We start from the raw sequence: 13,259 nt of genomic DNA, 5'->3' as shown, positions 1-13,259 counted from the left end.
ACACACACATATACACACAGAGAAATATATACATGTAATATACATATATCTTACATATACAGCTTGATGAACTTTTATAAGCTGCCACCTGTATAAAAGACACAAAGAACAGCTAATGCTTTTTGCTTCTTTTTTCGCAAATTTCTTCAACTCTGTTTCCCAGGATCAAATACTTATGCTGCCCCAAAGTTAACAAGTTCACTTTTTTCACTCTACAATACTTCTGAAAGAGAATGAATTGTTCCCCAATGTACTGAATCAGTATGCTGATGTATTCCAGACAGAAAATATGCAGAACACAACTCTTTGAATTACTGGTTTAGCATGTTTTTACAAAGAGAAGGAAATTATCTCCATAATAGGATCAACTTCTAGAAGATCCTGACCATACACAGATTCAGGTTTTGGCAAGATAATATATGCTTCACATCAGCAAAATGTGATGAATATGAAAGAGAATAGAAGTCCTTACTCAGAGCAAAATGGTTCTTTTTAAATATAATTGGAGTTCCTTAAATTCCTAGTATATTGTGATCTACCCAACAAGCTTTACTCCACGTTTACCTCTTTATAATATTTCCTTGGAATTCTCAAGGCTAGAAAGTTCATTCTATCACTTTTTCTTTGTTCTATTTGAGGTAGGTTTGTGCCCGTTACAAATGATGCCTCTGTTACTATTACTATTGTATACAGAAAAGGAAAGAGTCTGGGATTCTTTCTTGCCATATTTGATAATTATCTGAAATCTTAATTTTTTAATTTAAATTACCTTTATTTTAACTTAACTCAGATGACTGGTAGTTATACAACTATTTTTCCTGTTTCCTGTTTACCTTTTTTCAGTCACTTTGCTTTACTGGTCCCTTGGAAACTTTAATGCTGATTTTCATTAAAGTATCGTAAGGCCATGAATTGATATATGTTATTTTTCAGTCCAGCATTCTTAAGATTTTTATCCTTCCCTGTAGTAGCTATATCTATGTTCAATGTCTTAATAGCAGCAGGCATTGTCAGAGCTCAGTTCAGTTCAGTTCAGTCGCTCAGTCGTGTCCGACTCTTTGCAACCCCATGAATCGCAGCACGCCAGGCCTCCCTGTCCATCACCAACTCCCGGAGTTCACTCAGACTCACGTCCATCGAGTCAGTGATGCCATCCAGCCATCTCATCCTCTGTCGTCCCCTTCTCCTCCTGCCCCCAATCCCTCCCAGCATCAGAGTCTTTTCCAATGAGTCAACTCTTCGCATGAGGTGGCCAGAGTACTGGAGTTTCAGCTTCAGCATCATTCCTTCCAAAGAAATCCCAGGGCTGATCTCCTTCAGAATGGACTGGTTGGATCTCCTTGCAGTCCAAGGGACCCTCAAGAGTCTTCTCCAACACCACAGTTCAAAAGCATCAATTCCTCAGCGCTCAGCCTTCTTCACAGTCCAACTCTCACATCCATACATGACCACAGGAAAAACCATAGCCTTGACTAGATGGACCTTTGTTGGCAAAGTAATGTCTCTGCTTTTGAATATGCTATCTAGGTTGGTCATAACTTTCCTTCCAAGGAGTAAGCGTCTTTTAATTTCATGGCTGCAGTCACCATCTGCAGTGATTTTGGAGCCCCCCAAAATAAAGTCTGACACTGTTTCCACTGTTTTCCCATCTATTTCCCATGAAGTGGTGGGACCGGATGCCATGATCTTCGTTTTCTGAATGTTGAGCTTTAAGCCAACTTTTTCACTCTCCACTTTCACTTTCATCAAGAGGCTTTTGAGTTCCTCTTCACTTTCTGCCATAAGGGTGGTGTCATCTGCATATCTGAGGTTATTGATATTTCTCCCAGCAATCTTGATTCCAGCTTGTGTTTCTTCCAGTCCAGCGTTTCTCAGATTGCCTCAAACACATGGCTATATCTTTTAAACTCTCCTTCTGTGTATTCCAGTATAGTGATTTGTGCAATTAGAGTTTTGGAGAGCTTTTAAAATTAAACTAACAGATACATTTAAAAGTTTTTGATTTTACCTTCCTTTACCACACATGAAGACTTAATTATGTTAGAAATCATTCAGATACTATCTTGTATATCTCTGTGAGTGATTCCTTCCTGACATATATGAAATCATAGGGAAAATTTGCTCTTTGATGGATGAACCAATCATGGATTAAACATCTTTTTTTATCATATATGGATCAGATCAGATCAGTCGTTCAGTCATGTCCGACTCTTTGCGACCCCATGAATCGCAGCACGCCAGGCCATACAGAAGAAAAAAAAAGAATCTTCATGTTAGATTATATAGTATATAAAAGGCTCTGAGACAATATGCCCAATATTTGTACATGTGTATTCCAGCATTTAAAAGAGTGTTCAAAACAAATGCCAAAAGATGAAAAATTTATCAAAGCATATGCTCATTTGGAAAAAAGTTTCCACGAATAAGCAAGAAAGTAAAACAGCTTGATTTTAAGTACACATGGAGCCAGAGATAACACAAGAAGAGCTTAATCCTGCCCTTTTTTATTTTTTCTAGTGAAAGAGTTGTCTCTTTCAATATACTGCTATTTGCCAGTTCAAGAGTAAAAGAAAAACATGATCTTCAATATTTCTCACTATTCAGGCTCTCTCTTTGTCCATTGTTCAGATTTTCAGCTGAATTTGATTTCCGGACATATGATTCAGAAGGTGTTATCCTGTATGCAGAATCTTCTGATCACTCAGCTTGGTTCCTGATTGCGCTTCGTGAGGGAAAGATTGAAATTCAGTTTAAGAATGAAAAGACAACCAAAATGACAACTGGAGGCAAAGTTATTAATGATGGTTTATGGCATATGGTACGTTTTGCAGAACTCATAAAGAATCATTCCATTCTGATGCAGTTTGTATAAAATCATTAATCATTACTTTAATAGTGATACCAAACCAAAATAAGTTTGGGTTTATCTGATGTTGTGTGAAGTGTATTCTACACACTGTAAATACCTGAAATGGTCTGAGAAGTTATTCTCTCTCAACAGTATGGATTTCCCATAACTGAAGTTGTTTTCAGTTATTAGCTTTGTTAAAAACAACTATTTTGTCTTTAACTTTTTACCTTTTTTAGTGGCTGTCACTGGTGAACTGTGATATTGCACCTATAAGGTCAAGGGTTGATCTGGGACAACTACACTGGATAGCCATCAATATTTTTAATGTCAAAGAGAAATACATGTAGTAACAAAATTAAAAATTTAATTTAATTTTAAATATTATCATATAGATTAATGGATTTGTACAAATAAGATGCACTAGCTGAAACCAATTAGAATGCTTAGAAACTAGCATTTTTAGATAATCCCTAAAAGTGAGTCTTTATTTGAATAATCAAGACTAGAACTTTAATCTACTATATTCAAATGGAACTTATCTTGGAGAAGGGATTACTGTTAGTCTACAGAGGGGAGAATGTCAATTAAATCAATGCTACTTTCAGTAGAGAAGATCTGAGAAGATCAGCTTCACCTTAGAATGTGGTGCCCCAAAGAGACACTTTCTTCTTTTTTTTTTTTTAATTTTATTTTATTTTTAAACTTTACATAATTGTATTAGTTTTGCCAAATATCAAAATCAATCCGCCACAGGTATACGTGTGTTCCCCATCCTGAACCCTCCTCCCTCCTCCCTCCCCATTCCATCCCTCTGGGTCGTCCCAGTGCACCAGCCCCAAGCATCCAGTATCGTGCATTGAACCTGGACTGGCAATTCGTTTCATACATGCTATTTTACATGTTTCAATGCCATTCTCCCAAATCTTCCCACCCTCTCCCTCTCTCACAGAGTCCATAAGACTGTTCTATACATCAGTGTCTCTTTTGCTGTCTTGTACACAGGGTTATTGTTACCATCTTTCTAAATTCCATATATATAAGTCTATGGGAACTGACAAGAAAGGTCCATGTTAAGCAGCCATGTAAAGTCATCGCTAAATTATTTCATTATATCTATTCACTCTTGCAATCATATATTCAATAAGGATTTAGTAAGCATGTTTAAAATGCTATATTCCTGAGTCCAAGGGGCTGAAACCATAGTAAGAGATTGTCCATGTTCTTTGAGGTTAGACTCTCACAGTTTAATAGTAGATGTGGCGTTGTGAACCAATATGGTGTAATGTGAAATATGTTACAGGAAAGTGTAATAAATAGTTGGGTGCAGATGTGGTTCACCAAAAAGGGGGCTATCTATTGATTGGCAGCCATGGATTTTGGGCTCCTAACTTTGAAAGAATTGTGGCTTCACAGGATCAAATGCAACTGTCAGAGAAGTTGTTAAAATTCTTTGACTTATGTTGCTTATTACTATAGCTTTTTTACCACCTCTCCTACTACATCTGTATCTGTAATATTTCATGCATACAGCTATTCCTCCAGTATACACTTTCATGCCAGATGTCCCTAAATCACCTATCTAAAACCACTAAAATCACTTTTGCAGTAAAAGAGAGTAAACAGAACTCTTTTTCCAATGAGTTTATACAAATTGAAAATATCAGCTGTTTGAAGGTGAATTTAAATACATTTCTAGGTAGGATATAATGTCTATAAAGAAGGTAAATATTTGTCTGTGAAGTGATCATGAGTTGCAAGTAGTATTTATTGAAGAATTGTTCATGAGCTATATCCTGTTAAAGACAGAATACGGGTTGAATGGAAGGCAGCTGTTCAGTTTCATTCATCTCCTATATTTATTATTCTTATTAAAAAGAAACTATTATTTAATGATATGCCCATGTTTTAGCTAAGCATTTAAATTAAAATCTCCCTCTATAAACTGAATACAAGTTTTATAGAAAAAATAAAATTTAAGAACATTAGCAAGTCAGAGAGAAACTTTGGTAATAAATTTGGTGCTGTTGTTTTTTTCTTTAAATTGTAATTCAATATTTTAACAATTTTTGCATTTTCCACCCCACTGATAAATAGGATTTCTTTTTTCACTCCATACCGTTTATATTTAAAAGATAGTATGGTAGCATGGTAGTCCTACTAACTTATAATCCTGATGAATTGTTAATGAATTATACTGTTTCAAACAAATTTATGCAGCACAGGAATTATTTAAAATAAATATTTTAAATAAGTATTTTAATTTTAATTAATGACAAAGTGATTAAATTAAACTAACCTATAAACTGGACTATTCACTTATAGCAGTTGTTTCACTAATTTTAAATTATTTTAAAATTTTAAATAAAATATGTTAAAAATAAGAAATTAAAATGTATAACTTAGAATTGTTTTATAATTCAGGTAAATAAAATTGAATGTGTAATGATTGTCGTTAGAATGGCTATAACCTGTAGGAATATTTATTCTTATAAGTGATTATTGATAAGTGATTATTATATTTCATAGCTGGGTATAATCCTAATATTGGTGGAAAATGTATAATTTGTATAATTTCATTTATCCAACAAAATATTTTATGAGCACTTTCTGTGCTATTCCTTCTTCTAGGTGATGGGGATGCAATAGTGAATAAAACAAAAGTCCTTGCTCTTATGGAGCTTGCGTTTTGGTGATGAGATGAAAACCACAAATGTGTCAACAAATAGCTATGTCAGATAGTGATTAATGCTATGAGGAAAAAGAAAAGCAAGGCCAGGCAGTAGAGAATGATGATGGTGAGTTTGCATATGGAATCAGAAAAGCCATCTCTGATGGGATTACATTAAATCAGAGACTTGAGGGCACATGACATCAGACATTTTGGAAAGAAGATAATTCTGTGTCACATGAACAGCAAATACAGTCTTAGGCTAGAGGATGTGTTTATTTTTATTTGAGCAGCTACATGAAAGTGAGTGTAGATGCAGTGGAGTGAAAGAGGGAGAGAGTAGTAAAAACTGAGGTCAGAACTGTGGTCTGGAATAAGACCTTGAATTTTATGTTAAGTAGAAAGACCTTAGATGATTTTGAGAAGTGATATGATCTAATTTGCATGTTAAAAGATGATCCTGGTTAGGACCTAATGACTTTGTGGAAACTGTAGAGAGTAAAGATAGTGGCTCAGTGGTAAACAATCTGCCTGCCAATGCAGAAGACATGGGTTCAATCCCTCAGTTCAGTTCAGTCACTCAGTCATGTCTAACTCTTTGCGACCCCATGGACTGCAGCGCACCATGCTTCCCTGTCCATCACTAACTCCTGGAGTTTGCTCAAACTCATGTGCATTGAGCTGGTGATGCCATCCAACCCCCTTCTCCTCCTGCCTTCAATCTTTGCCAGCATCAAGGTCTTTTCCAAGAATCAGTTCTTCGCATCAGGTGGCCAAAGTATTGGAGCTTCAGCTTCAGCATCAGTCCTTTCAATGAATATTTAAGACTGATTTCCTTTAGGATGGACTGGTTGGATCTCCTTGCTGTCCATGGGACTCTCAAGAGTCTTCTCCAAAACCACAATTCAAAAGCATCAATTCTTCAACGCTCCACTTTCTTTATAGTCCAACTCTCACATCCATACTTGAGTACAGGAAAAACCATAGCTTTGACTAGATGGACCTTTGTTGGCAAAGTAAGGTCTCTGCTTTATAATATGTTGGGGTTGATCATAGCTTTTCTTCCAAAGAGCAAGTGTCTTTTAATTTCATGGCTGCAGTCACCATCTGCAGTGATTTTGGAGCCCCAAAAAGTAAAGTCTGGCACTGTTTCCATTGTTTCCCCATCTGAAGTGATGGGACCAGATGCCATGATCTTAGTTTTCTGAATGTTGTTTTAAGCCCAGTTTTCCACTCTCCTCTTTAATTTTCGTTAAGAAGCTCTTTTTAGTTCTTCTTTGCTTTCTGCCATAAGGGTGCTGTCAACTGCATATTTGAGGTTATTGATATCTGAGGTCCAGTCCCTGGTCTGGGAAGATCCCACGTGCCTCGGAACAGCTATGCCCGTGGGCCACAACTATGGGCTTCCCTGGTGGCTCAGACAGTAAAGAATCTGCCTGCAGACCCGGCTTATATACCTAGGTCAGGAAGATCCCCTGGAGAAGGGAATGACTACCCAGTCAGGTATTCTTGCCTGGAGAATTCCATAGACAGAGGAGGCTGGCAGGCTACAGTCTGTGGGGTTGCAGAGTCAGACGTGACTGGGTGACTAACACTTGCACTTTCACAAGGATAAAACAGGATATGGGATTCGGAGACTGTTGCAATAACACAGTGAAAAGATGACAGCTTTGACTGCGGTGTTGATAGTAGGAGTGCTGAGAAGTGGTCAGATTCGGGGTATATTTTTAAGATCCAGCCTTTAATTTAAGATAGACTGAAAGCTTTTGGAAATTCAGCATAAAGGGGGCCATAAAGACACCAAGATGAGTTATTGTCAGTCTGTGGTTTTAAACTCTATCACATCCAGTATACTGCTCTAAATATTATATTAAAAAGAATATAATTTATTAAAAAATATGTTTCAATATGTAAATACTTAAATTCAAGTATAATATTTGTCAAAACTTGCTCCTATACATAGAATAACATAAAAGCTACAAATGAAGGCTTATGCTGGGGTGTTATTTTACTTTAGAGGATAATTTTTCCTTTCCTGTAGTAGTGCTTTGCTATGCCTATTGTCTCGTTACCCCGATTGATAAGTAAATGCAGAGTTTGCATTTTGAGTCCTACAGTTTTACATGAGGAAATTGCAGCAATGGTTCTTCAAATTGCCTTTATAAGAAAAAAAATTTTATTGTTTACCACTACTTCCAATTTTTTTAGAAACCCAAACTACTTTCAAAATTGGAAAAGCCCAATTTAATTTAATGTATTATGCTTTCTTATGACCTCAACTACATGTGAATTTTGAAACAAAATATAATTTGTGTTTAATAAACATAATACTGAATGTACTAGCTTCTCTTAATTTATATTAAAATTTATTTACATTATTGATTTCATATTTATACTATCAGACAAATGCAAAATAAGGGCACTTAAAATTTTCCCAAGATTCTGTAGAGTGACTCTCTTTTTTTTAAACTGTTAATTTTATGGCACACTGGGATTGAAAGATATATATTATAAATGAATGTTTAAATGTGATAGAAAAATACTGATTTTTAAACTTTAAAATAAGGTGTTGATTTAGTTTTGATCAAGAATTATCACACTAAAATGCATTTTTATCACCTTTATACTAATTTGACATGTGAAATGTATTGGAACAAATTAACAAGTGCATTAAAATGATTACTTTGGAAATTTATGTACTGGAATAATAACAGGATTTTTCAGTCTTAGTGTTTCGTATGAAATGAAGTAATGTTTGGTTGTTTGATAATTTTTGTCTTTTTAATTGTAGGTCTCTGTGGAAGAATTAGAACAGAGTATTAGTGTAAAAATAGCTAAAGAAGCTGTAATGAATATAAATAAGCCTGGAAGCCTTTTTAAGCCCACCAATGGGTTTCTAGAAACCAAAGTATACTTTGCAGGAGTACCTCGGAAAATGGAAAATGCACTCATTAGACCGGTAATGATCCAAGCTTGTATCATTCATCATGGATGAAATCTTTCATCTGTAATAGATTTGAAAATGTATTTTTCTGAGAGTCAAATGAAGCTATTTTGTTGAACACACCAACTGTGAAAACTTGAATTGAACATGGAAAAATAACATTATCAGCCTTTGAAATTATAGTAAGGAAATAAGAAAATGAATGTAGTGTTTTTAAGCCTGTTTAAATTCCCAGTATTACTCATGGAGAAGTAGATTTTTAAAAATTCTTCAAGCATCAGTTAAATATTACCATCATAATAGTCCATACTCAGCCATTAGACATATAAATGCATATATTTGAGTCCAAAAGTACATTATTTTCTAGAAGCCAGTCAAAGTAAGACTTCCTTAGGTCTGTTTTAGGACTAAAATTTGGGAGACAAGTATAGCATGTAAGGTGGAATTTTTAAAAGAAAATCTTTGATGGGAAATAAAACTGCCGCCTGTCATAAATTGAAGCTAGATATAATAGATGATTTTTCTATATGTGTTGGAGAAGGAAATGGCAACCCACTCCAGTGTTCTTGCCTGGAGAATCCCAGGGACGGGAAGGCCTGGTGGGCTGCCATCTCAGGGGTCGCGCAGAGTCGGATACGACTGAAGTGACTTAGCAAGAGCAGCAGCAACCTCTGTGGAAAAGGTTTCATGAAGGAGACCGATCACTGACCTTGAGGAGTTTAAAATTTTTCATTTGAAGTCATGGATCTGCCAATTTCACACTTACTGATTTAATTTAAATATTTACTATTTTATATATATTTCAGTTGCCTTAGCTTTTAAAAGATTTGTGATATGATATAAAATCTGAGTTAGTTAACTCATGTTAGAGTGAATATATCTGTCCTTTGAAATTGATAAAATCAAGACATTTTAAAAGTAAAATAAATTATTCAAAAAGAATCAACTATTTATGAAATGGCTACATGTCTGAGTGTGGCAGGATGCTTTGGTGAGACTGAAGAATGCAAAACACTTTTGTTCCTGAAGAGGCTTGGTGTTTGACGGCAAAACAAACCTATGTTGTAAATACAGTTAATGAAAAACAAAAGCAGCTGAGAACCCAGAGCCACAGGTAAAAGTGTACATGGAACTAGAAAGCAGAAAAGTTAGTGCCAGATGATACAGGAGAGGCAGGTGGGGCTTAAAGGTGTTAAAAATCATTAAGATCCCAGTGAAGGTCTCTAATGTTATAAATGCACTTTTACTGGAAAAGATTGTCATCTGCAGGAGACCTTGAAAAAAATTTAGATAAAATTCTAAATATTTTAAAATGTTATCAAAGAAAGAATTTTGCCCTTAAATGAAAACCTGTATCCAGTAATATAATCAATAAATATAGTAATATCAATAGATATAGTAATATAATCAATAAAGCCCCCCTTTTCTAAGTTTAAAATGCATTCATTGGTCTATATTTTATATTGTTAGATTAACCCTCGTCTAGATGGATGTATTCGAGGCTGGAATTTGATGAATCAAGGAACTTCAGGAGTAAAGGAAATCATTCAAGAAAAACAAAATAAGCATTGTCTTGTCAATGTGGAGAAGGGTTCCTACTATCCTGGTACTGGAGTTGCTCAGTTTAGCATAAATTATAGTAAGTGATCTCCTATTGTATCTTTCTCTTCTCACTAATGTTTAAATTTGTTCATTAACAAATAGCAAAAATTCCTTGCTGTTTTGAATTGAAACTAAATCTGCGTCATATCTAAAACTGGTCATATTAATTGCTTTTTCTCTTGACTATGGGTTATTTTTCTGCTGTATTTAATAATGTTTGGCTTAAATGTGGGTGTCAGATAAAACAGTAGAGACTGAGATAAATCATATTAACATTTGGAGATAAGCATATCTGTCCATTTGCTAGACTCTTAATGAGAGGGCTTGAATCAATCTAGTCAAGAGTTAAACTGCTTAGATTTTCTTGTTTTCATGACTACCCTTCAAATTCCTTTAATATACATTGTGCTTAGGGTAATGGCTGGTTTGCCAGAGGACCTCTCTTTATCAATTTATACTTTTACCAACAGAAGAAAGTTTATGCTCAAGTTTTGTTTCTAATTAGAGAGTTGAAAAAGTAAATCTTGTAGTTTTAATTATCCCAGTTTCTATTGAAATTGAATATTTCACCATATTTTTACTAGGTATTTGTGTATCTTAATTATTTTGTTGGCTTCTGTGTCATTTTCTGTTTTATGAGTTCATTATTTGAGCTACTAACAGTATTTAGTATGAATTTAGGGTTAATTTGAATATCTCTCATTTAAGAAAAAGTCATATTTTAACTTTATTTGCAGCCTTAAAAGTATTGCTACAGTTTTAAGGAAGCATCTTACTATTGCTCTCTGTTTTCTTAATGTAAATTAATACAATGTCATTAACTTTAGCTCTGTTCTGAATATAAACATTTAAAAAAAAATATGTTAATTGAGTTGATGATTGAATATAGAAAAAAACTAGGCCCATGATAATTTGTTCCAATGGAAAAAAAGCTCTGAAAAGAAAATGAAGATAGTTTTATTGTACCTGAATTTACTTTCATAAGTAACTAACTAGTTGTTTCACAGATAACATAAACGTGGCCTACTTTATAATTAATATTTAATGCTACATTATAATTTCTCCATATCTGCATGTTCATTTTGAGTTTGTTAATGTCCTACAGTAAATTTACTTACTTCAAAATGATTATACAGGTTTTTTTTTTCCTCTTGGGTGGACTTTAAAGGATTATAGTGGAAAATGTAATAGTATTAGATGTGGCTAAATGGAAGAATATCTTGTCAAAGGAGAATTATTTTCTCCATTCACATTCACCCTTTTAAAGCCTCAAAGTGGTATTTGGACTATTGTTATACATTTATTTGTATTAAATGGGGAAGACTTCATTCAGATCTTAAGCTAATATTTTCAGATTATTAGTTTACAAATTATTTCAAATTATTAGAAATCAAAACTGTTTTGAAATCATATTAGTTCAGCAAATATTTGTTAAGTGACTACTGAGGAAAGCAGTAATGATAGAGACTTGCAGAGCTTGCCCTCTAGTTGTATCGACTATTGACCTAGTAATTAAGAAAAGAATGTTAAGCATTATGATAAGAGAATGACAGAAGAGTTCCTATTAGAATTTCAAAGCTAACTGTTGACTTCAGAATATTTCTCTCTTATCAAACCATCCCAAACCCCTATGTATAGAGATCAGACTTTTCTTTCCCACTGCTCTAACCTGACTCCTATAAGGAAGAGAAGTACTGGGCTGGGGTTGGCAGCTGCACTCAGATTTTCCCTCAGAAATATTACAATAAATTTGTTGAACTTTCTTGTATTTTATAATACAACCACTCTGAGATTTGAGCATTGGAGAGTATGTAAGACAGAAGGGAGAACTGTTAAAGAGCAACTGGAAAATTCATAATAATTCTAAACACCACAATTCAGTTAAGGAAGAACTAAAGGATGAGGTTCCATATGAGTGTTTCTTGCCTGCATTAAAAACTGTTTTCTTTTGCTCTGTTTTGCCTAGGTTATATAGATCATTGGGAAAGAACTAAATTCTTTAATATCACTCAAAGATGGCTTTGAATATTAATAAGATTAATTCCTCTGGTGCACTTAGGAGTACATTGATCCTGCTTCTGTTTCATTGTTTAAACAGAGAATGAATCCAATCCTGAAGCTTGGCAAATCAATGTGTCCTTGAATATTCGCCCATCAGCGGGCACCGGTGTTATGTTGGCCTTGGTTTCCGATAACACAGTGCCCTTTGCCTTGTCCTTGGTCGATTCCACCACTGAAAAGCTTCAGGTAACTTTACTCTGAACCTTTATGATCCTTATTTTTTAATTTTTAAAAAATCAGTAACATGGATAGAATAACTGTGTTTACCTCGAAGTGGTGTTTTGAAAATGAAATAACTTACATAAATTATTTGGCATGTCATTAAAGATTGAATAAATATTCATTATTGTTAGCTTTTTGCTGGCTTATTTCCACAGTTTGAACTGAGTGGTTAAGGGGATAGGGGAGAATGGAAAAACCTATGTATTGTATCTATAGTTTAGATTAGGCAGACTCACTGGAGCCTTCTCTGAGTACATAGAGATCCACCCTTATTCAGAATCTTTGAAGTATCATGGGAATTTATCTGTACTAACAGAACAGAAGTCAGTCTGATTGCAATCCACTCTGAAATATTCAGTGTCTAATTATAATTTTTTGTGCTTTCTGGTACTCTTAATCTTTTCTTCCCATAAGTAAATTAGGAAAGACTAGGGAAAACTAAAACCAGTCTGCTTGGCTTCCCACTGGCAACTCTGCCTTGAAATTAGAAGGAAGAGCAGGAAACACTCTCGGATAAAATAAAACATGAGAGTTATCAGAAGGTCTGTATTATTCAGCCTTCTGTTAGAGGCTCATGATTCTGTCCTTGTGTCTTCCACAGTGGATTCCAGCAAGTTACAGCAAGTAGCTTTCGTGTGTGCCATGGTTGACTTGGATGTTCTCTGGGGCTTTTAGAAAGAGACATATAATTGAATAATGCCTGTAGTGATAAAAAGAGATGCTGTTTGCAACTTCAGGGTTGGTTATGGAGAGTTTCTGATGGTTAACTGTAAGCAACCTGAACAAATCCTGTTAAGTTTTGTCTCCAGTTGACTACAGGAGCTTGCTACATGTGGGTTTCAGCTAATTTGTTTTTTTTAAAAAGCAAAGCGGAAATCCTGCCTTCAACACTAAATTCAGATAGTAGAGGA

General features: G+C 34.7%; 1 protein-coding gene across 1 annotated transcript in view; it reads left to right on the top strand.

Annotated features, from left to right (window-relative positions):
- Positions 1 to 13,259, top strand: part of PROS1 (protein S) — a 62,077-nt gene that overhangs the window by 41,639 nt on the left and 7,179 nt on the right. Inside the window, exons 10-13 of the mRNA XM_055567858.1 lie at positions 2,629 to 2,818; positions 8,311 to 8,478; positions 9,934 to 10,102; positions 12,164 to 12,312. Coding sequence (XP_055423833.1) covers positions 2,629 to 2,818; positions 8,311 to 8,478; positions 9,934 to 10,102; positions 12,164 to 12,312 — 676 coding nt within the window. The remainder of the gene's footprint in view (positions 1 to 2,628; positions 2,819 to 8,310; positions 8,479 to 9,933; positions 10,103 to 12,163; positions 12,313 to 13,259) is intronic.

This window comes from Bubalus kerabau, chromosome 2 (assembly GCF_029407905.1).
Source record: "Bubalus kerabau isolate K-KA32 ecotype Philippines breed swamp buffalo chromosome 2, PCC_UOA_SB_1v2, whole genome shotgun sequence".
Classification (NCBI taxonomy): Eukaryota; Metazoa; Chordata; class Mammalia; order Artiodactyla; family Bovidae; genus Bubalus; species Bubalus kerabau.
The sequence above is the reverse complement of the archived record's forward strand: the minus strand, read 5'-3'. Positions and strand labels throughout refer to the sequence as shown.